The sequence below is a fragment of the Pipistrellus kuhlii genome, unplaced genomic scaffold (genome assembly GCF_014108245.1).
Source record: "Pipistrellus kuhlii isolate mPipKuh1 unplaced genomic scaffold, mPipKuh1.p scaffold_m20_p_10, whole genome shotgun sequence".
In the NCBI taxonomy this organism is placed as follows: domain Eukaryota; kingdom Metazoa; phylum Chordata; class Mammalia; order Chiroptera; family Vespertilionidae; genus Pipistrellus; species Pipistrellus kuhlii.
The window spans coordinates 16,682,664-16,706,476 of record NW_023425405.1 but is presented as its reverse complement, the minus strand read 5'-3'; the positions used below and the strand labels follow the sequence as shown (position 1 = coordinate 16,706,476).

At 49.4% G+C, this 23,813-nt stretch overlaps 1 protein-coding gene across 1 annotated transcript; it reads left to right on the top strand.

Moving 5' to 3' along the window:
* The first annotated feature begins 5,544 nt into the window (after positions 1-5,544).
* On the top strand, positions 5,545-23,385 carry FAM180A (family with sequence similarity 180 member A). The gene is made up of 3 exons (XM_036427888.2): positions 5,545-5,953; positions 17,809-17,909; positions 19,573-23,385. Exons 1-3 carry the CDS (start codon positions 5,545-5,547, stop codon positions 19,915-19,917), a joined length of 855 nt encoding a protein of 284 aa, XP_036283781.1. The 3' UTR covers positions 19,918-23,385.
* Positions 23,386-23,813: the final 428 nt, after the last annotated feature.

Below are 23,813 nucleotides of genomic sequence, written 5' to 3'. Positions count from 1 at the left end.
TGCCTGGCTCATCCTTGACCTTCCCACAGGGAGTTATCTCTCCCCTCTGTGCCATTTTTCATGTTGCCCCATTCCTCTCCCACAATCTAATAAAATCCAACTCATTCCTTAAAAATTCACACATATGTCAACCTCTCCCCACAAGAATGCTTCCCACACACCCCTCCCCCTCTCGTTTTCTACATCAGATCTCCCATATTAAGTCTAACATCATGCATTTACATATGTGTGGCAGTGTCTTTTTCCCCATTAAAATGATGATTCTAGATGGCAGGAATTATGTCTTATTTGGCTGGCACAGATGTTCACAGATGTTCACAAACTAGATGAATGGATGAGCAGAGGCCAAACAAATGGCAGTTGACTGTTCCACTTCAGTGCTGGAGCCCTCAGAAAGAACAGAATGTTCCCCCCACACCTATTGCTATTAAGAATCTTCCCCCTACACACACCTCTGACTATTGCGTGAGGCCAGCCCAGCACCCCATCCACTGCATCAGGCCGCTGGAGTATAGAAGATGCTTTATTGGTGCTCTTCGTTCATCTCAGCCCCTGCAGGCAGTCTATGGGCGTGTTTATCATTTACCCAATAGTAGTTAGTTATCTTTTCTAAGCTTCAGTCGGCCAGATGCAACATGGACTCTACTATAGAACCTCCTGAACAAAACTGCCATGAAAATGGAATGAAATAAAGTAAGGTCAAAACTCAGTAAATGGTAGACATAACTGGAAAATGATTTTTGCTGATGAGAGATATGCACGTAGGCGCAGTGGGAGTTCAGAGGTGAAAATGAGCTTGAAAACTGTTGCCTTAAGTAGCATGTCCCCCCTAAAGTATTCTTTAAATAATCAATAGATCTGGAAAGCTCCACCGTCGTGATTTTACTATGATCTGTTACAAAAGATAGCGTTCTCCATTTAAGTGCATAGAATTTCAGCAAGAACAAGAAAAACATAGAGAGAGAAAGAAAAAAGAAAAAAAAATCAGTGTAGCAGACCAGAGTTTCCCAAGACTCCTTGAGAACGGTAGACATTTGCCTCTAGCTGCCAAGCTGCAGTGGTGGGAGAGACAGCCTGGCTTATCCTCTTATGAAATGAAATTAGTTACAAACACAGTTGTTCCCGGCCCAAATAGGATGATAGTCTGCATCCAGCTTAGTATGCAGTGGGTGACGGTTTGATGACTTGAGCCTGCAGATGAAAGAGTCCAAGACTGGGGCCAAGGCTGTGATTTCTGGTCCAGGTTTCCCCAGGGACAGGTCCATCTTCCCCTCTCAGCTCCTTCACTTACTGGGGTTCTGGCAAAAGTGCGGGGAACTGGGAGCTTTCTCAGCTCCAGCACCAATCAACACATGTTCCGTGGGCACCTACAGGGCACTCAGGCACATGCTAGGTCCTCTGGGCAATCCTTGCGGGTTTATTTTTTTTTAATATATTTTTTGATTTTTTACAGAGAGGAAGAGGGATAAAGAGTTAGAAACATCGATGAGAGAAAATCATCGACCAGCTGCCTCTTGCACACCCCTCACTGGGGATGTGCCCACAACCAAGGTACATGCCCTTGCCAAAACCGGTTTGGTTCAGTGGATAGAGCGTCAGCCTGCAGACTGAAAGGTCCCAGGTTCGATTCCGGTCAAGGGCATGTTTCTTAGATGTGGGCACATCCCCAGTGAGGGGTGTGCAAGAGGCAGCTGGTCAATGATTCTCATCGATTTATCTAACTCTCTATCCCTCTCTCTTTCTCTCTGTAAAAAATCAATAAAATATATTTAAAAAAAAAAAAAAAAAAAAAAGGTACATGCCCTTGACCGGAATCAAACCTGAGACCTTTCAGTCCGCAGGCCAATGCTCTATCCACTGAGCCAAACTGGTTTCAGCTCCTTACAGGTTTAAACAAGAAGTACACAGCACAGCAAAGACAATAAAATGAAAAGGCCACCTACAGAATGGGAGAAAATGTTTGCAAATCATATCTGAAAGAAATTAATATCTAAAACATATGAAGACCTCATATGACCCAATAGCAAAAATACAATCTGGTTTAAAGAATGGGAAGAGAAGCTGAATAGACATTTTTCTGAAGAAGATGTGCAAATGGCCAACAGGTTCGTGAAAAGATGTCCAACATCAGTCATCATCAGGGAAATGCAAATCAAAGCCAAAATGAAGTATCGCCTCACATCTGTTGGAATGACTATCATCAAAATGACAAGAGATAAGTATTGGCGAAAATGAGGAGAAAGGGAACGCTTGGGCACTGCTGGTGAGGATGCAGATTGGTGCACCCACTATGGAAAACAGTATGGAGGTCCTTCAAAAAATTAAAAATAGAACTATCATACGATCCAGCAATTCCACTTCTGGGTATATATTTAAAGGAATCAAAATCACTGTCCTGAAGAGACACCTGTGTAGACACCTCATGTTTATTGCAGCATTGTTTATAATAGCGAACATATGGGAGCAACTTAAGCGTCTGGCAATGGATGAATGAATAAGGAAAATGTGATAAATATATACACACACATATACAGACACTGGAATATTATTCAGTCATAAAAAAGAAGGAAATTTTGCATTAATAGCAACCTGCATGAACCTGGAGGACATTATGCTAAGTGAAATAAGTGAGAAGAGAAAGATGAACACTGTATGACCTCACTTACATGTAGAACCCATAAAACAACAAACTCATAAAAACAGGGATCAGCTAGGTGGTTATGGGGGAAATGGGTAAAGGTGGTGAAAGGATATAAACTTGGAGTTATAAGATTAATAACTTCTGTGGGTGTAATGAACAGCACGGTGAGTATAGGTAACAATACCGTATTGTATATGTGGAAGTTGCTAAGAGAGTAGAATTTAAAAGTTCTCATTACAAGAAAAACATGTGTAACTATGTGAGGTGATGAATCTTAGCTAAACTTACTGTAGTAATCATTGCACAATATATATCATGTATCAAATCAATATGTTATATGTCAATTATATTTCAATGAAACTGGGGAAAAAATAAGAAGAATAAAAATGTTTAAAGATCATTTTTATAAAAGGAACTACAAAAAGAGAACACAACAGAGGCAGAGGAGTCATCAGAGCCAGTAGGAGTAAGGGGAGTGGCTTCCGGAGAACTGATGGTTAAATTATTCACCAAGTTTGCAAGTAGAATGAAATCAGCCATGGCGGGAGTATTTTCACCAGGAACATTGGCAAATGCTACAAATCAGGGCTCCCCTTGCCCCTCCAGAACTGGTTTGCCAGCACTCCACTAAGCAGTTCCCAACGTAAAGCTTCGAGGCAGGTCTGCGTGGGTTAAAAGCCCAGCTCCATCACTTACTAGCTGGGAGACCTTGGGCAGATTATTTAGCCCCTCTGAGCCTTTCTCTTCCTGTGTATGTAGCATACAGGTATGTGCCAGGCATACTAGTAGTCCTCAGCACTTTATACATGTGAATTCACTGATTCCTCACAACGACCCTATGAAGAAGAAACTATTATTATCCACATTCTCTAGTTAAGGGAAATCGAGGCAACAAGTGATTAAGGAATTCTGCCAAGATCTCACAGCTGGTAAGAGGTAGGGCCAGGATGCAAGACAGGCAAGCAGTCTGGCTTCAGAGCCTGCCCTGTCACCTTCCAGCCCTGCAGTAGCCACTGGCCACATGTAGCTATTGAGTAAGTACTTAGAAAGTGGCTGGTCTGAACTGAGCTGTGCTCTAGGTGAAATGCACCCTGAATTTCAAAGACTTAGCATTAAAAAAAAAAAAAAGGAAAAGAATAAACAATATATCTTTAATACGAAAACAGATCACTAGGAGAAATTATAATATTTTGGATATGTTGGTTTGAATAAAATATATTATTACAATTCATTTACTTGTTGCCTTTTACTCTTTTTAACATGGCTACTAGAAGATTTTAAATTACATTTGCTCATGTTATACTTCAACTGGAAAGTATTGTCCTGTGCTGATCTTAGAGCTTGGTGTATTAAATCTTAACAAAGGAGAGCGCTGAGCACAGAGCTTGGAAAAATTAACACCCATTTTATATATATATATATATATATATGGCTAATATGCTAAGTGTCCAACCATTTGACTCTTCAACTGGTAGCTATGATGTGCACTGATCACTAGGGAGCAGACGCTCAATACACAGGCAAGGATATATTGAACAGACTGATGAATCTCAGAGGGAAGGGGTGAGCGGGGAAGGTGAGAAGAGATTAACCAAAGATCTTATATGCATACTAGAAGCCCAGTGCACAGATTTGTGCATCAGTAGGGTCCTGCAGCCTGGTCTGCAGAGATTGGGCCAAAACCAGCTCTCCAAGATCCCCCAAGGGATCCAGGATTGCAAGAGAGCTCAGGCCAGGCAGAGGCACCCTACAGGTCTCTAGTTATTAATATTACTGAGATCAATGGTTTTCAAATTTTATAGTCACAGAGAGGAAGGGAGAGGGAGAGAGAGACAGAAACATCAGTGATGAGAGAGAATCATTGATCAGCTGCCCCCTGCACACCCCCCAACGGGGATCAAGCCCGCAACCCAGGCATGTGCCCTGACCGGGAATCAAACTGTAACCTCCTGGTTCATAGGTCAACACTTAACCACTGAGCCATGATGGCCGGGCCAGTCACTCTTTTTTCAAGCAACTTCTTGTACCAATAAAAGAGGAGTGGCCTGGTCACGCTGGGCAGTACCTCCACAGGCTGGAAACCCCCAAGATTCCCCATCTTCAAGCTGTAGCATCACACATCTGCGATTTCACACAGGGCAAGGAAGTGGACAAAACCAAGGTGTCTATGGCGGTGCTTTGATAATGAACATCGATCTTAAATGTTGCTGCCACAAGAAAGAAGACAATCTTGTGATGTGTCAGGTGTTCGCTAACACCACACTGGCAAGCACATTGCAAATATATATGCGTATCAAAAAACACATTGCACACCTTAAACTTGTTATATGTCAATTATATCTCAATACAAAATAGTTAATTCATTAATTAAAGAAATACCAAAAAAATATTATCTTGGAAAAACACTACCATTTTGCTTGGGAGAATCAAAGTGGTTTGGTCCTAGGTCTAGACACAGCCCAGAAAGCAGGGTGTCATGAATGCAAAGGGAGAAAGGGGTCACTCATGAGCCCCTGGACCATTCCCTGCACATACAGCACCTATGCATGACCCCGGCACCTCTCCACTCTGCTCCCCACAACCTGCCAACTCCCATCCCTGCAGGCCCTGGCGAATGGCTCTGGCTCTGGCTGAAGGTGCCAACATCTCCAGGTCTAGCTCCAGGGAAGGACGTGACACTCAGCCCAGACAGTTCAGTGACTTTGCTGTCCTCAAGGCAACTCTGGGCTCTGCAGCCCAGCTCAGCCCCGCGTCTGGGAGCAGCCTGCCGCCTCCCACTGCAGCCTGCGCCCGGGCTCTGGTATGTGTGCGGACAGGGACAGCAGCCAGCTCTTCGCCGGGCTCTCTAACAAATTCCACGAGTCTGTTTGTTAAAGAAAAATTCCAGTGGGCGCATCCAACACATGGAACTCAAGTGCAGATTTATATTTGTCCAGCCCACTGCCAAGGAGATCACATGCCCCGTGAGTCACTCCAGATGTGCTCAAAAACAGAGTCTCTCTGTGGCCGCCCAGTCCCCCAATCCCAGGGAGAGTCAGACAGACAGGTCCCCCGCCCTCGCCCCCAGGAGGCAGCCTCTGCCTCCACCCTCTGAGGCAGGAGAGGGCGTCGGCTCTTTAGGAGAGGGAAAGGTGGGAAGAACGGTGCCGGCTCCCGGGAGCACCGGGACGGGCACACCTGTAGCTCCTGGGGTCCCCCTGGGTTTGAGGCGACCCCTCACCTGCCTGGAGGAGAAGATGTGCTGGAGGACACTGCTGCTGCTGCTGCTGTGTTACGATGCTCAGGCCACCGTGTCCCACAGATGGAGCAGGGGTGAGTTGCTTTTTACTAACTGTCTGATGCTCATCATTCTTTTTTTTTTTTTTAATACAACTAGGAATTGAGGAGAGGGGATTAAAAACCCCATTTCCTCCTTTAATCTCATCTCTGGGGATGGCTTTGTGCTTCTTGACAAGTGAGAGGTGTTGGGAGGTGATGGGGGACATGACACTGAAGGAGACCAAAGCGCTGAGGGGACTTGGTCAAGGTGGGAAGGCAGAGGGCATCCCTCTCAGCACGCCAGGGCCAAGTCCTCTTTGCTTCATGGAGTGTACACACTCCATCTCAAGCTCCCCTCCCCCAGGCTGCTGCCCTGGGCAGGCGTGCGAAGAGCAGGTGTCCAGGTGAGATGTGCTAACGCCTGGGAGCAGGGGTGACAGCTGCTCCCTGGGGGGCCTGGCTGGAGTGGACTCTCTGCAGCAGGCAGAGCAGGCCCAGCAGCAGGAGAGGAAGGGAAAGTCTTCAGCATCCTTGTGTCTACCTGCCTGCCACCCCCACCAGCACCCAGCCCTTCTCGGACACAGTCCCTCAGAGCCACATACCATCTGCCCAGGACCAGCTCCAGGTGGCAGACAGTGACAGCACCCCCAGCCAGTGGGAGTTTATTGTTGTTAGGAAGCGAGGGACCCAGAGCATTGACCGCTCATGCCGATCTGGACTGACGTCTGCCCACCCAGCCCCTAACGTCAACTAAGGTCTCTCTCCCAGAAAGAATGGGGAAGAGGCAGGCCCAGGTGTTTAGAGAGATCCAAACGAGGCTCAGGACTGGCATTGGGGGGAAAGATGAGCCCCCCGGGTCCCAAGGAGAGTGTCAGGGAGGAAGGCCCGGCCGGCTGTGTGGGGACAGAGGGCACAGAGCAGATGGTCCTGGAATGGAGGGGGCTGGGCACTGCACTTATTTGGGGCTTTATTCCCTCATTTTTACGCCTGAGGCTAGGGACTCGCCAGTTCTCTGAACTGAGCTGTGAAATGAGTGTTGCCCTGGGGTCAATAATTAATGGAACGTTTTCCTTTATTTCCAGTAAGACAACTACACACACACACACACACACACACACACACACACTCACACCACCTTACTCATCGTGTGGACAAACTTTGGGGCAACACTTGGAAGGAAACAGAGAGCAAAGAGACATTGGAGCTATGTCCTGCCACTCTCCCTACTTGACTTTAGGGGCCTTTCTTAATTAGCCTATAAGAAAGGTGATACAGCCGGGACCGGTTTGGCTCAATGGATAGGGTGTCGGCTTGGGGACTGAAGGGTCCCGGGTTGGATTCCGGTCAAGGGCATGTACCTTGGTTGCGGGCATATCCCCAGTAGGGGGTGTGCAAGAGGCAGCTGATCAATGACTCTCTCTCATCGATGTTTCTAACTCTATCTCTCTCCCTTCCTCTCTGTATAAAATCAATAAAATATATTAAAAAAAAAAAAAAAAAAAAGAAAGAAAGAAAGGTGATACAATCCACTCTAGGCTGTTCGAAAGCCCGATGAGATGATCTGATTGCAACAGGCTTGTAAACACAATAAACACGTCAGGAGCTACCCCACGAGGATCTCACAAACTTGGGCTCTGCCTCTGACGGGGCTGTGTGATCTCTGGCCAGTCTCTGAATCTCTCTGAGCCTTTGCTCACTAACAGATACCATAGTAGCAATACCAAAACTTACCTTCCCTATGTGGTTGTGAGACTCAGGTTAAAAATGTACATAAAATGCTTTGTAAACGATAAAGTGCTATATAAATGTTAGCCACTTAAAAATTAAATCATTCTATTAAAGAAAAAAAAAAAAAGAAAAAAACTTGAGATTCTCAACAGACAGTTTTATAGCAACATCCTGAGAGCAACTGCTCCGGCCCCACCCAGCCCTCACTGGGGAAGGGCCACCCCAAAAACAAGACAACCAGGAAGCGGGCCCAGCGACCTAGAAGCGAGAGGCCCAGGCGAGAGGCGGTGAGGCAGCCGGTGCTAACTAAGCACTGGATTAGTGGTGCACGTCAGTGTGCAGTCAACAAAGATACGGAGCCCTCAGGCCCTCATCAAAGCCTTCCACATAGTGCATCTTTCTTCACGTTTAACATTTTTTCCTTACTTATACGAGAATACACAATTGCCGAAATGGGAGTCACACCCAAATGTAAACCATTTTTCCAGATGTACTTACTTTTCCTTTCACCTCCATCCTTACCCCATCCCACCCCAAACCCAGGCCTAATTCCCTTTGGAAACAGCCTCAGGGTGACCACCCCTCTAAGATCCTCCTCCTCCAACAACCCCGCCCCAGCCCTCCTCCTCCCCCACCCTCTCTCCTCCCTCCCGCCTGCGCCCTCTCCCACTCTCCCCACCCGTGCACAACCTCTCTCCCCCCAACCCCCTCCCCCCCACGTGTGGAAATGTAGAGATAAACCCAAAGGGAGCACACCCTGTGGTCAGGACACCCCTTTTCTTACCGGTCACTCCCCTGAGAAGCGCTCTCTAGGATTCGGCCCTAGGAGGTAGCTTTCCATGTGCCAGGTCGCTGTTCCAGCCCCACTAGCGTGATTCAGACCAAGTGACTCACCTGCGGTGAGCGTGGCCCGCCGGCAACTGGGCACACCTGGCCCAGTCCCAGCAGCCCCAGCTCCTGCCGGAGCAATGCCGGGGGCTGGAGACCATCGGCCAGTCTTTGGAGGGGGGGGGGGGGGGGTAGAATATATGCATTAATTACCATGTAAATATATTTTTATTAAATACATATAAATTATTTCTCTTTTAAAAATATATGCTTTTATTGATTTCAGAGAGGAAGGGAGAGGGAGAGAGAGATAGAAACACCAAAGATGAGAGAATCATGGACTGGCTGCCTCCTGCATGCCCCTCATTGGAGATCAAGCCCCAAATCCAGGCATGAATCCACCCATGACCTCTGGTTCATCGGTCGCTGCTCAACCATTGAGCCACACCTCCAGGCAAATTGTTCCTTTTTGAAGCAAGGTCATAGGGAAGGGTGGCCCTCGGGTGCGTGGTGGGATTTGTCATCTCCCGGTGTCCATTGTCGTGGGTTTGCCCTTGCATCAGGATGAAGCCAAGGGCCTGAGGTGGGTGTCTAGCAGGTGCTGACGGATGGGGGGGAGCATTAGAGTGGCCCCGCTTACTCCGCAGTCACTCTGGGAGCGGGAGCGGGTGCTATGCCGACCAGGGACACGTAAGGACACGAGGAAGGGAGGCGCGCCCGGATCACCCCGCGGCAAGGACCCAGCTGGATTCTGACCCCCACCTGCTCTGGCCTCAGAGTCTGGCTGTCACTCACCCTCCCACCCTCCCAGCAGCCCCCAGACCCCTGGGGCGGCAGGACCGTCTGGCCGCGAGGAGCCAGGGAGCCGCCGAGCCGGCTGGGCTCCCAGACGCCCTTCTAGCAGCGCTCCCTCTGGACCCGGCGCCCGGGGCCGAGCACGGCCGCTCAGAAGATCCCTGTTTCTAAAGGGCTGGCCCGGGAGCAGCAAGTAAATGACATCAGTAGGATCTGGCAAACGATCTTTGAAAAACCAGAGCCTCTCCTTTCCACACCCAGGCCTTTTCCACAGCGCGGCTCCCCCTGATGCATTAACAATGTGCCTGTGTTTGGCGTGAAGCGGGCTGCAGCCCCACACCCTCCAGCAAGCCCGGCACCGGCCGGTAAAGCTCCTGGGGACCCAAGGGGTGTTTGATATGGCTCCAGCTCTGGTACACGGAACCTCTTGGGGTGGAGGAAGAGGCGGTTCTTATCCCAGATTATTAAAAAAACAAAACAAAACAAAAAAAACAAAAAAAACGAAGGGAGCCGAAACTGGTTTGGCTCAGTGGCTAGAGCATCGGCCTGTGGACTGAAAGGTCCCGGGTTCGATTCCGATCAAGGGCATGTGCCTTGGTTGTGTGCACATCCCAGTGGGGGGTGTGCAGGAGGCAGCTGATCCGTGTTTCTCCCCCATCGATGTTTCTAACTCTCTATCCCTCTCCCTTCCTCTGTAAAAAATCAATTAAAAAAATATATATTTTTTTTAAATGAAGGGAAGGCCGGGTTCCAAGTCAAAACAGACTCCTTCCTTTAGGGAAGCTTTGGCCCTTGTGTCTGAGCAAGAGGGCTTGGAGGGCTGAGGCCTGGGGACGGTGCCCGCCGTGCCTGAGACCATGTCCTCCCGGCCAGAGCAGGGGCTCCTGGGAGATGCAGGCAGGTCTGGGGCTTCCGGAGACCACACCTGCTCTCTGATAAAGAGCCAGGACCTGCAACTGCGCCTAAGTTCTAAAACCACCGTGTTAGGAAGAGAAAGGCTTAGTGAAGCACATGGTTGGACAAGAATGGAAGATCGCTCATGTGTTTCTATGGAATCACTTATTCATTCAACAAACAGTCCTGGGCAGGAAGCTGGGCACTGGGAATCCAGTGGCCAAAAGGGACAACACCCCATGCCTTGGCAGAGCTGACATTCTAGTGATGGGAAACAGACACGCATAGAAACAAAACATCTGGTTTGTCAGATGGCAATAAAAGTAGGAACAGAGGGTACCCAGGACTGTCATCTTAAATAAGGTAGTCAGGGAGGGCTCCCCGAGGCGGCGACTGAAGACCCGAAGGAACCGTGGGTGTTCCAGGCAGAAGGAACAGAAGTGCACAGGCCTGTAGCAGAAGCGTGCCCGGGGCTTAAGGAGCAGTGAGAGGGCCTGTGGCTGGGGCCATGAGCGGGGAGGGTAGCGGGTGAGTTCAGACGCAGTGAGAAGTCACATCCTGTAGCACCGGCTGGCATTTGAAGAACTGTGGGAAGCCTTCGAGAGTCCTGGGCAGAGGAGTGGCATCTGGCCTGTGTTTGCACAGAATCACTTTAGCGGCTGAGTTAAGAACAGAATGAGGGCGGGAGCCAAGGACGATGGCAGAGGCACCAGCAGGAGAAGCACTCAAGGCTTGGACCGGGGAGCTAGCAAGGATGTGGCAAGAAGTCGCCAGATTCCAGATCCATTCTGAAGGTAGAGCCAACAAGGCTCGCTGATGAGTTAGACTCAGGATGTGAAAGAAAAAGCCAAGGACGGCTCCCAGGTTTGGGGCCCGAGCAACTGAGGGAGATGGGAGGAAGGCAGAGAAGTAGGAGATGTGTGTGTGTGTGTGTGTGTGTGTGTGTGTGTGTGTGTGTGTGGTGTGTGTTGGAGGCTAGGATTGGCCCGGGAATCAGGAGAGATAACTGTAACATATCCAAAAGGAGGTTTCTGTAGGCAATTGCATCTATAGAAGTCTGGCCTGGAAAGAACAAGCTGGGAGTCAGTAGGGAAGTGAGGCTAGAAGAGGAGACACCCCAGATGAGGCCAGAACTCTGCGATCTGAGAGGAGGGAGGAGAGGAAGAGCAGTCAGTGAGGCAGAATTTTTTTTAGTCGAAGAAGTAACACGTTTTCATGTTGACGAGAAAGATCCAGTGGAGAGGGAAAAGGAACCACGTAGGAGAGAAGGGTGGAGAGGTGAGCACCGGTTTTCTCGGAGACTTCACACTTGTGGGAAAGTGGGGTCTAGACAGGAGTGCCCACAGTCACAGAAGCAGTGTCTGGGCAAGAGGCAGGTGGCTGGTGTAAGGAGGAAGCAGATGGGGTGAAATCGTCGTCCATGTCACAGTGAAATGGAGCGAGAAATGGGAGAAATGGTCAGGAAGCATGTCAGGGCCCGTGTGAGAATAACGAGGGATTTCAAGTGAGACCACGCGTGTGCGTCCTCCAGCCACGTTCAGGCACACCGGTGCCGGTGGGAAAGGTGAGGAGGCGGGTTGTGCTTTATGCCAAGTGATTGCGAAGGAGCAAAGAGGGGGCAGAAGAGGGGAGGACATGTGTCAGAGTGCGATCACAGGGCTGTAGGCACTGACATTGCAGAGCACATTATAAATCAAAGTTAGAGGTTTTTTAAATATGTGTGCTTCATTTAAGAATATGTTACATCCCATATCCACTCATTCATTCACTGTGAACATTATCCTTCCCGTAGTGATTCAGAACTGAGGAAGACCCGGTCTTTGGCAGATGTGCCTACAAAAAGATAGCGTTGTTCACTATTGGCAAGTGGGTTTTGGAGCCTGTGAGATCTGGGTTTTCATTTCAGCCCTAGAGCAAGCAAATCCGATGGCCTCGGACAAGTTTCTTTTCTTTTCTTTTCTTTTTTTTAATATATTTTGATTTTTTACAGAGAGGAAGAGAGAGGGATAGATAGTTAGAAACATTGATGAGAGAGAAACATCGATCAGCCGCCTCCTGCAAACCCCCTACTGGGAATGTGCCGGCAACCAAGGTACATGCCCTTGACCGGAATCAAACCTGGGACCTTTCAGTCCGCAGGCCGACGCTCCCACTGAGCCAAACCGGTTTCTGTAATGGACAAGTTTCTTCATCTCCGCACATGCTAGGATACTTACCTCACAAGGTGCACATGGAAAGCACAAAGCACGCTGATGGGCACCTGTAGGCTTGTGAGCTGTTGTTACGTTTGAGCTCACAATTTAACAGCTTCGGTCTGAGGTCCCAATGTGCCTTTCCACAGAAGACAGAGACAGAACATGCTGTGACACATGGTTCCTGCCCGTCTGGGCCCAATTTCTGCACTAACTCAGTGCATGTGGCATGGCCTTCAGCGAATGAATCATTTGTTTTGTGCTGGTCTATCTGACAGTATCATAACCATTCAATCTCTCCCCGAGGCTCAGCGGTACAGGGAGTACAGGAGGCGGAGACAGCTCACAGCCCCACCCCACGGCCAGCCGTGCGTGACACTAGGATTCTGGGAGTCCTTGTGTCCCCTGGTCACACCGCGTGGCCCTCCTGGCAGTCACATCCTGAAGAAATCACTGGAGACTGGGCTGGGCGTGGAGCGCTGAGTGGAGAAAAAAGAAACAAACTGGCCCAGTTTTACACCAAAAAAGTACACAAAGGCAGTGATTTTGACAAAAAGGTGTACCAGCAGCTCAATCACTGTTCAGGTGGTACATAGATGGGCTCGGGGTCCTCCTGCCAGGCCCTGGTCACCCCAGCCTGCCCCCTCTCTCTCCTCCCTCAGAGGAGTCTCTGCCGATGGCAGCTCAGGGCTCCTCCTCTCAGCCCTGCGAAGACTGGACTGCCCCAAAGCCGACAGTGAGAAGGAGCTGAACCTAAAGTGACCTCCATAAATTTGGGAGATGAGACGGCAGGGAAAGGAAGCAAACCCAGCAAAGCATGCATGGAAGGGATGTTGTGTTTGGTTGATGCCTTTTTTTTTTTTTTTTTTTTAATAGCTGGGTTTTTTATAAATCATTTCAAAATACAGGATTGGGCCTGCACTCAGAGCCCAGCTACCGAGTCACGCAGTCACCGAGGACAAGGGCAAGGCCAGCGGTTGCGGGCAGGTGTGGGATGTGTAGGACGGACGCAGACACCACAGGACAGAGGAGGCACCGCGGTGGGCGGCGGGCTCACGGGAAGGCTTCCCGGGGACAGGGCTGTTTTTCCCGCCAAGCGGGAGCGAGGGTAGTTAAAGCTTTTACGCGCCCCTCTGGCAGCTGGCCAGCCTTTGTTTGGCCGCTTACATTCTGGCAGGGTCTAGGCTTCACCTCGATGGGCAAAAACACCTGGAGTGACTGTAGGGTAGCGTTGCGCCTGAATGTTTGGACATGGAGCAGCCAGCCTGCAGCGTGCCCAGGGGAGAGGAAGTTACCTTGTCCCGTTGCTGAGGAGGGAGGCCCGGGCAGTGCTGGGATGGCCACCTAGAGCTCACTGCACCTGTGCCTGCCACAGGCAGTCAAAGCGGCTGCAGCAATTCCAGGGGTGCCTACAGGAGGCTGGGGCACTGGCTGAAGGAGGGAAAAGGGCCAGGCCCCCTTTTCAGATTCCTGTGCTCCCAACATACTTTCTGAAACAATTGTCCCTCCCCTGGCTGGTCTAGAGGCGGAACTATCTCTGGCAATCTTCCCCAAACTCTGTCATTATTTTGAAACGATGAGAACAAGGGCTATTGGGAACAACACTTCCATGATGAACCTTGGTTTTGAGTCAGGAGGTATTTCCTCCCCATCTCTTTGAGGATGAGGGGGCCCTTGGGTGAGCATGCTGGAGTGTCCTGTCCCCAGGGAAATGACTGAGTGAAGAAAGGCAGCTCTAGCGGGTGGATAACCTTCCCAGAGGCAGCCCCGGCCTGACTGACAGGCAGCAGAAAGGCTCCATGCTGGGACACGGGTCTCCCCTATCCCCCTCACCTGCCGGGTGGGAATGTTTTTAAGGCCACCGATACCTCTAGTGCCACAATAAGAGAAAGGCCGGAAGAAGAGTTAAAGAAGTAAACTTGCTCTCAGGTCCTATCCTGAGAAGAGGGTTCATCACACTTTTCGTGGGAGGAGCACCCAGAAACGGGTCACATCTTGGTCTTGGCCCAGCTCTGGTCCTGGTGTCCTCTCCCGCCAACGAGAAAGCAGAGGCAGAGCACAAACCCTCCTGTGTCTTTACTTTGCCTTGATCTCCTCAGAAGAGTCTGCAAGGCCTCCGATGGGAGTGAGCTTTGCATTTGGGCGCCGTTTCTTGGCTGTGGGTCCGGATAGCCCAATGGTTGTCCACCCTGCCTGCCCGTTATAATCACCTAGGAGCCATAAGAAGTCCCGACGCCTACATCCACCCCTGAGACGCCCGTGACAGGGCCTGAGAGGGGCCCTGTGGCATTTGGGTTTTTAAAAACTCCCAGGTGAGTCTAATGCACAGTCAAGGTTGAGAGCCACTGGCCTCACCTGAACGTGGCACCGCCTTCCATGCAGCCTCGGGCAAGCGCCCGCTGGTTCTCACCGTGGCTGCGGTTAGACGCCCCAACATCTCACCGTCCCAGCTGCACCCTCAACTGATTAGATCAGGACCCATGGAGCAGGGACAAGCACCAGCATTTTGTGCTTCTTAATCCTCACCCCAGGATATTGCCCCATTGATTTTGAGAGAGAAAGGAAGAGAGAGGGAAAGATAGAAATAGCAATGTGGGAGGAACACATCCATTGGCTGGGCCGGGAAGGAGCCTGCAACCGAGGTACACGACCTTGATTGGAATCGAACCCAGAACCTTTCAGACCACCGGCCGATGCTCTGTCCCCTGAACCAAACCAGCGAGGGCCGGCACCAGTAGATGGTAAAGCCCTGGCGTGATGCTAATGCGGTCCAGGTTTGGGAGCCAATGCCTAGGAGCCGCCTCAGACTCCTGAGCTCCACCTAAAACTGCAGGCAGAGGCCGCGAGGGAACAGAGGCAAGGCCCTACATCTCTGATTCCATGAGGAAATGGCCAGTTTTCTGGCAATGAGAACAAGTTCTGCTAAAATACGAGGCTCGGAAATACTGCTCTGGTCACGGGCTCCTTCCCACATGGTCTGAGGGAGCAGAGGTCACTGCCGGAGGTCACTGGCTCCCCCAGTGCATGGGTTTCCTCAGCCAACAGCGGGGCCCAGCGCTCGGCCTGGAAGCCTGCCAGAATCTGTGGGGGGCAGAGCCCTACAACCACCTTTATCCTACCCCAAGAGGAGCTTGTGGTATAGATAATAAATGGATGCAGAGAAAGCAATGTTACAGCAAGACTCCACCAACCAGCTCTTCCCAAGGAGTGGAGATTCCTACCAGGGAGCTTTTCAGGAAGTGTCTTTATATCAAAGATGTTTCATTTTTATTATTTCGCATTAATTTTTTTTTTTTCCTAAGATGCTTCTGTAGCCCCCTGCCTTCTCGAACACAGTATCCTGGGCGTCAGTGGACCCGTTCTTGATGGCCCCGGGACACCTGTATCAAGAAGCACAGCTGCCGAAACCGGTTTGGCTAAGTGGATAGAGCGTCGGTCTGCGGACTGAAAGGTCCCGGGTTCGATTCCGGTCAAGGGCATGTACATTGGTTGTGGGCACATCCCCAGTGGGGGATGTGCAGGAGGCAACTGATCAATGTTTCTCTCTCATCGATATTTCTAGCTTTCTAGTCCTCTCCCTTCCTCTCTGTTAAAAATGAATAAAGTATATTTAAAAAAATAAATAAATAAAGCACAGCTGGCATGCATGGTGATGCAAACTGTGCTTTGCCCAACTTCAGGGGGCGCTACTGACCTCAGAGCCTCAGGTTTCTGGGAGGTCCCAATCCAGAGTCTTGGAGAAGCTGTACCTTTTGCTTCCTTTTTTATTTTTTTTTTTTTTTAAATGACATAATTTAAGTGCTTCCTAGATATAAACTCCTCACGTGGTACAATGTGTCCATTCACTGCTCTTGGACTCAAGGTACCAAGCCATATAGAGAATCCTACTTCCTCATTTATGCATTTGGGAAATCTTTCGCTGCAATTACTTATGTTTTGTTTTTCATTGCTGTTCTGGTGGTTCGAGCCCTGTCGGGGCTTGAATAGTTATTTTGGGAGGCAGCACACAGCAGCATAAAGAAGAGTCAGCATCTAAGATCAAGGGGGATCTGACCAATGATTTAATATTTGACGTATCGCCCTGGTCCCAGTTACCTTAGGTGCAAGAAGCCGTGCTTTTTCCTATCAGCTGGCAGCAGGCATAGCAATCATGGGACTGCAGGGGTAGGCACGGCTGTCTGCTCCCGGCCTGATACGACCCAGAGAACTGCAGTGTACAATGATTACTCCTGCACTCCGTAACATTCTGTCTCCTCCTTCACGTGGCCTCATAAGGTTCTCCCTACTCTCTCTACCCGTAGCAGCCCGTCCATCCTCCTCCAGCTGCTGTTTCTAAATGCAATCACCAAGAAACAGCATTAGCGATTGACTTTGTCCCAAATGCATTTCTAAGTCAGCTGGTTCTTGGGGGGAACCCTGAGCCTGGCCCCTCACTCCCCTAGAGCCACATAGAGTCAGGATCTTGGGCAGCTCTCTCCCCTTCCTCTGTCACCTGTGTGCAGATTCTCGGCAGCTGTGTTTCAGACGGCTGGGGAACAGCCAGCAGCCTGATCCTCTGACGAGAAGGGTTTACAATAAATTAAACCAGCCCCTCATACTGACCAGGCGCTAACATGGGCATCACTCTCAGAGAACGGTATCATTAGGGGGCTCAATTGTTCAGTGTGAAGGGGTTTGTTGTTTGCTCATTTCTGTTTGATTTTAATAGAAGTTCCCTCAACATATGGGGTGGGCAAAAGTAGGTTTACTGTTGTGAGTACTTGAAACACAGTTTCAAAAAAGCTATTGCAATAATCATGGCCTGCATGTCTTTCTCCACACAAACAACCATAAACTTACTTTTGCTGACACCTGTACACTACATATAGGGTGTCCAAAAAATGTATGCATACTTTAACTGCGGATGGCTCCACTTTGAAGATGAAATGTATTTTAATAAACACTGCATTTGTAATTATTCAGAGTGTGTGTATACATTTTGGGGGACAGCCTATATTTTCCCAAGCTTTCTTTCTTTTCTTTTTTAATATGTTTTTATTTATTTTTTCAGAGAGGAAGAGAGAGGGATAGAGAGTTAGAAACATCGATGAGAATCATCGATCAGCTGCCTCTTGCACACCCCCCACTGGGGATGTGACTGCAACCAAGGTACATGCCCTTAACCGGAATCGAACCTGGGACCTTTCAGACCGCAGGCCAACGCTGTATCCACTGAGCCAAACCAGTTTCAGTTTTCCAAGCTTTCTGGGCTGGTTCTGGTGAGCAGCCATGTTGGAAATCACTGGTCTGACACAGGAACGTCTGACACACCTGGGGGCTTCCGGGACACATCAGAGCTGCCTGCCACCTCTCCCGCTCACTGACGCCACAGCTCCCAGTCCGTCACGTGCGAGATCGGCTGGCTGACCCCTAGGTTACGGCGGGGAAGGCCACATGCACAGCTGCTGGAGCCTCTTCCTTTGTTTCTTGCAGCCGTGCTGTTCCCTGCCGCCCATCGGCCCAAGAGATCGTCCTCAGTGCCTTTGAACCCTGTCCTGCAGAGCTCCCTGGAGGAAGTAGAACTGCTCTACGAGGTAGGCAGCGGCGCAAGTGGCCATATCACCCCAAAGGCATTGCAACTTTTCTGTTTGTTGGAGGAATGACCGGAGCCCCTGAAAATGAGTGCCCCTCCCACCCACCTTGGGGACTGGCCTAGACTCCCTTTTGAGGCCATCAAATCGTGGCCATCCAGAGTAAGGTATTCCTCGTATCTCCCCTCCATTCCCACGTGCCAAACAGGGAGTGATGGCATCAGGAGCTCACTGGAGACGAAATTAGAGGTTTAAGTTGGGCCGCAGGGTGCCACTCCCAGCACCCTAGCAGCAGAGTCAATAGTCTCGAGCAAATGCCAGGAGGCAGGACTCATCACGGGGTTTAGGCAATGCCAAGCTGCTTGTCTGGCAGAACCCTGTCCCAGGTAACTGCCCACCGTGACAGCCCCGTTTCTGACCACCTGGGCACCCCAAAGGCTCTCTTCCTCTGCCCCTCATCTTCACCACTCAGACCCGCTTCTCCAAACCATGGGTCACTTTCCCAAGGCCTCTTGATCCGATTCAGCAGTAAAATTCCAGGCTCAAGGTCTGAGCGTTAGTTCTGGTCCTGCCACTCATCAGCCATGTGACCTTGATCTCCTCAAATGTTAAATGAGGGATACAGTGATCTCCAAACCCACGCCCCTTGCCTTGGCATGCTCTGGCATCCTCCATGTTCCAGAACTCTCCGGCTAAGAAAGAGCTGCTGCAGCCAGGTCCTACCCCGGAACTCACTGAGAATGCATAGCTCCACTGAGTCTTGGACATGGGAGGCACAGCACAGGGCCCTTTGAGAAGACAGTAGCATGGAGAGGGACGGGGCGGGGGAAGCTGGAAGCAGACACAAGTTAGAACCCCGAGTCCAAGAGATGTTTACCAGGTCCCGAGGCGAGCCCAGCCGCGAGCGAGGGATGCCTGTGGCAGGCCCCGCCCCCCGCGTAAGGAATAGGTGAGAAGTGAGGACAAATCTCTGTATCCCACTTAATTCCTAGCACTGTTCTCTGCATCCTTCAATCCCTCGCTTCTGATTTAAAGTTACCTGAAGTAGTTCATGATTTAGAAGACCTTTGGTGGGTGGGAGGGAGAGAGGAAAGAACAGATCCATCTGGGACACCGGAAATAATAAATAGTCATTTGTGCCAGGGACAGTGTTTGTACCAGGCTGTTCATATTTCTCTTATTTACTTCCCACAATAGCCCTATAAAGTTTTTTTTTTTAATATATTTTATTGATTTTTCACAGAGAAGAAGAGAGAGGGATAGAGAGTTAGAAACATCGATGACAGAGAAACATTGACCAGTTGTCTCTTGCACAGCCCCCACTGGGGATGTGCCCGTAACCAAGGTACATGCCCTTGACAGGAATCGAACCTGGGACCTTTCAGTCCTCAGGCTGACGCTCTACCCACTGAACCAAACCGGTTTCGGCTCTGTAAAGTATTGTTGCTACTAACCGTTTCACAGAGGAGGAAAATGAGGCTCAGAGAAGTTCAGTAAGTCACCCAAGTGGGTGGGAAATGTCAGAACTGGAACCCAGGTCTCTTGGATTCCAAAGCGCTTTCCACAGCGGCCTCCCCACATGAAGGCTGTGTGAGGATGGAAACAATGGTGTCCTCAGCAATGCCCAGATGCTTCATGTGTTTCCGTCCCTCACATCTCTCCCCAGTTCCTGCTGGCCGAGCTGGAGATCAGCCCTGACCTGCAGATCTCCATCAAGGATGAGGAGCTCGCCTCTCTCAGGAAGGCCTCCGCCTTCCGCGCTGTCTGCAACGACGTGATCCCCAAGCGCATCCCGGACATTCGCCGGCTCAGCGCCAGCCTCGCCAGCCTCCCCGGCCTCCTTAAGAAAGAGGACTTTGAAAGGACAGCGCTGACCCTGGCCTACACGGCCTACCGCACGGCCCTGTCCCGAGGGCATCAGAAGGACATCTGGGCCCAGTCCCTCCTCAGCCTTTTCCAGGCCCTGAGGCAGGACCTGCTGCGGTCCTCAGGCTCCAGAGTGTCTGCCTGAGAGGCTGGCCCACCCCAGCACACACAGTAATCCAGAAATTCTTCATTCTCCGCTCCGTTTATAGGGACCAGCAACAAAACACATGCCGCCAGCTCAGAGTAGCAGAGATAAAGTAATTATTCGGCCCCACTCTCTTGACCCGTGGTAGCTTCCTGACAGGCGCACCTGATTCATGTCATAAGGTGACCTGGGCCGGAAGCAAGGGATGGAGTGGTCATTCAAGATGCCTGCTGAGGCCGAATGGTGTGCCTGGTGACATGTAGAGTCTAAGATCGCTTCCACACTGCGTGACTGCCACAGAGCCCCACAAGGGAGGACAGAGCTGGAGGAGACATCATAGAGGTTTGAGCATGGCGGGGAGATGGGGGACAGAGTTCTTTGGTCCTAAGAGATCGGGGTGCTGAGTTAAATGCACATTTTTCTGAAGGTTCTGTAGTAAGAAAGAACAGAGCTAGAGCGACAGGCAAATAAGAACTTTGTTAGCCAAGGATAGACTCCTCACTTTTTCTAAGAGTCACCGAGAAGAGTGAGTTAGAAAATGGGTAACTGTCTGACCTGTATGTCTTGACTCTTCTTATCTGAGGGCTGGTCTACCACCAACAGGCATGCCTTGTCTTCTGAACAGAGAAGCCAAGCTAATGCAGAGAGTCATGCTAGCAAAGAGGGGGCCCCAGATACTCCTTAAGTATCAGACTACTTAGCATCATAAGAGACTCGCTGCTTCAAATACAACTGGTTGTCAGATGGCAGAATTTTACCCTTTCAAGGACAGTTTTTCATGTTAGCGATATTGACCTGATAGCTTTTGAAACTACGCAGCTGGAATGCCTTAAGCAAACTCATTCATCAATAGAGCCAAATATCAACAGTACAATGATTGAAATTTCTTTTGAAAGCCAAATTTTTTAGACTTAAACTTCTTCTGACACCACTTCTTCAAAATAGACTCACTCAAGCCGTGGTATTTTGTGGAAGAGCCACACTAAGTCAAGGGGCCAAAGAGCTGCATGTGGCTCTCGAGCCACAGTTTGCAGACCACTGCCTTAAGCTTTTATTTAGTCGCTCTGAACCATCCAAAGGAAGGAGTTGGATAGCATAATCTCCAAGGTTCTCCAACTCCTGACATTTCCACAGTTGTTTATCTAACTGTGAGGTCTGCTGGACTACTGTGCCAGCCCAGCAGGTCCCAGGCGTGGCTCGTTCGGTCTCGGGGTGAGTTCTGCTGCCTTCCTCGCTGACTGGCGAGAAGAGTGCGCTTTTCTCTGTGACCAACATCACTTGCTTCTTGCATTTTGTTCTTTCTTAGCTTCCGTCACCTGAAAATCGGGAGAGCTGGGCTTGTTATAGCTCTGCGTTAACTGAGAGTTCCCAGATGAAGGCTCTGCTGAGCGAGGCATCTGGGTTCCAGTAAAAAGTCCCCACTCGCTCAGAGACCGCTCTGGCCTCCCCTAACTTTGCAGCCTGGCCCTGGAGGCTGAAGTCCACGTAGTGTGATCCTTGAATGAGGGAGGACTCTTTGGGCTAAATTTGATTTCGAAATTGAAATTTAACAATTGTCATCTGATAATCACAACAGCTGGTCTGGACTTCTTTAAAAGCTTTGAACACATGCGCTTTGCTAGCAGCCTGAGCTGCGTGATCTTTTTGGAGAAAAACTAGAATGCAGGAAGAAGGGGCCAGAGAAAAACGCAGCTTTGCATCCTGATGCTCTCAGATGCAGAAGACAATAACTCATGCCCCTTCCTTCTATCCTCTGATGGCTCTGCTCATTTACCTCCCTCAAATGCACACTGATGAGAAATGCTTTTTTGCTCATTTTTCTTCTTCCTCATATTACCGGTTCTCTTTGACATGGTCGCTCTGCTGGACTCTTTTTAATTTTAGTTTGTGTCTCTGCAGCTCTCTCATTGGGCTTGATTCTGATTCTCTTTGCCCCCATTTCTTGAAGCCGCTCCAGGCGCCCCGGGGTTAACATTTGCACGCTATCTCTGCCGCCCGCATCTACCCTGAGCGCTCTGGCTTTTGGCCTCCTGTGGGTATCACTGCCTGATGAAAACAAAGATCAAAGTAGAGACAGTGTGGGACTGCCCACAGGGCAGATCAACCTCACAATCTACTTTCACTGTACTTCTTGATGTGAGTGAGATTCGAAAGCAGCTAGCAGAGGCCTCGGCCCCAGGCACTGTGCAATTACTACCCTTACAGCAGTCTTGCATCCCATGCTGGGACGCCATGCCATCAGAAGGGGGTCTGAGAGCTTTCAGTCACCAGCTGGACAGACCCGCCAGTGATCCCCTGGTTACCCTGTCATGCTATGCATGGCTGCTCCCAGTCAGGGGCCGTGAGTGGGAGGATGATTCCCAGATCAGGGAGAGCCATCTGTGGTGGTTCATTCACCCTGGAACAAAGCAGTGAAGGCACTTCTGTACTCGTTAATCCGGGTCCATATTTGTGTGGCAATACATGACTGAAAAAAAAAAAAAATAGAAACAAGGAAAGCCTTAAAGACAAGTGAACATTTCATTTTCAGTAACCAGATACTTCAACACTATTTTAGTCTGAATACAAATTGTTTACCCACAGAACCATGACTTCATTTACATACAAAATCAAATGTAATGCTCATGACCGCCACCCCAAACCCCACCTCTCTGCCCCATGCACAAGAAAGCAGAAGACTGGACAGAAACAGCCTTCCATTCTGCCTTGTTCATGCCACACTGTACACACCACAGACACAACCGAGTCACCATGTGTCCCATTTACTCATCAACCGGACAGTTTGGGATAGTGGAAATTTGAGGGTCTAGAAATTCTGGAAGTTTCCTCCGTGGTTGGCATCCTCATGGCTACCTCTGGTGTCACTCAAGAGACTTTGGAAAATGTCTATGGGCTGTCATTGCTCTCTCCCCTCCCCTGGACTCCAGCTGAGAGAAAATCACGTAAGCGATCAGTCAGAAGGTATTGCCACAGGTGAAATGGTCTAAGATCACATGCTTGTTAAATGACTTTACATGGCACCCCTTACTTTCCTAACCCATTTTGATGTCTTATTTTTCTTTATTATAGTAAAAAACAACAATACAAATTTACCATCCCAACCATTTTTAACTGTACGGAGATGTTAAAAGTTAACTATATGCACATTGTTCTGTGAAAGATCTCTTGAATTTTTTCATCCTGAAAAAAAAAAAAAAAAACGGTATCTGTGGAACAATAACACTCCCTTTCCTGTCCCCCAGCCCCTGGCCACAACCATCCCATGTTCCGTTTCTAAGAGTTTGACTACTTTCAATACCTCATATAAGTGGTATTTGTCTTACATTTCTTAAATGCTGTATTCTGGAAAATGCTTTCTGCAACTGAAAAGTGGCTAGACTTCTGAAGAACTACTGGTCTTACTGTGTCACTCACCTTATTTTATTTAACAAATATTCGCTAACGGTGTAATAAATAAGTCATGATGGAGTTATTAGGCTCAATGGAATCTTTGTTATCTCGGATTATCTCTTTTAGTCCAAATACAAATTAATTGTTTCCCCCACAGAAAATTTTATAACCATGACTTCTTTGCATATGAAATTTGAACTGGTTCATGGGGTTAACAGCAACGTTTATTTCCACAGCAACTTATTATTATCCAGTCTCTTTAATATTTGCCACCAAACATCACATGTGTGGCACTGTCCATTCTGAGTTTCAAAATCATCACAAAAAAGGAAAGTTCACAAAAGTGGTAAATACCGTAGTCTTTAATGGGCATTTAAAGAGATAAGCCATCACAGCCCATCCTGTAACAGAAAGATAATCTCTCAGGGGACCTAGACCATCCGCAGTCGCACCTGCCTTAGAAGTCAAGAAGAACTGGTTTTCTGGAGTCAGTTTTCCAGTCCCTT

Excerpts from the sequence above, each read along its gene's own strand:
- FAM180A (XM_036427888.2), top strand. The coding sequence starts at position 5,545 with ATGGAACTCAAGTGCAGATTTATATTTGTCCAGCCCACTGCCAAGGAG. Across the intron at positions 5,954-17,808 it reads GTCCCACAGATGGAGCAGGG|CCGTGCTGTTCCCTGCCGCC; the intron begins GTGAGTTGCTTT and ends TGTTTCTTGCAG. Across the intron at positions 17,910-19,572 it reads AAGTAGAACTGCTCTACGAG|TTCCTGCTGGCCGAGCTGGA; the intron begins GTAGGCAGCGGC and ends ATCTCTCCCCAG.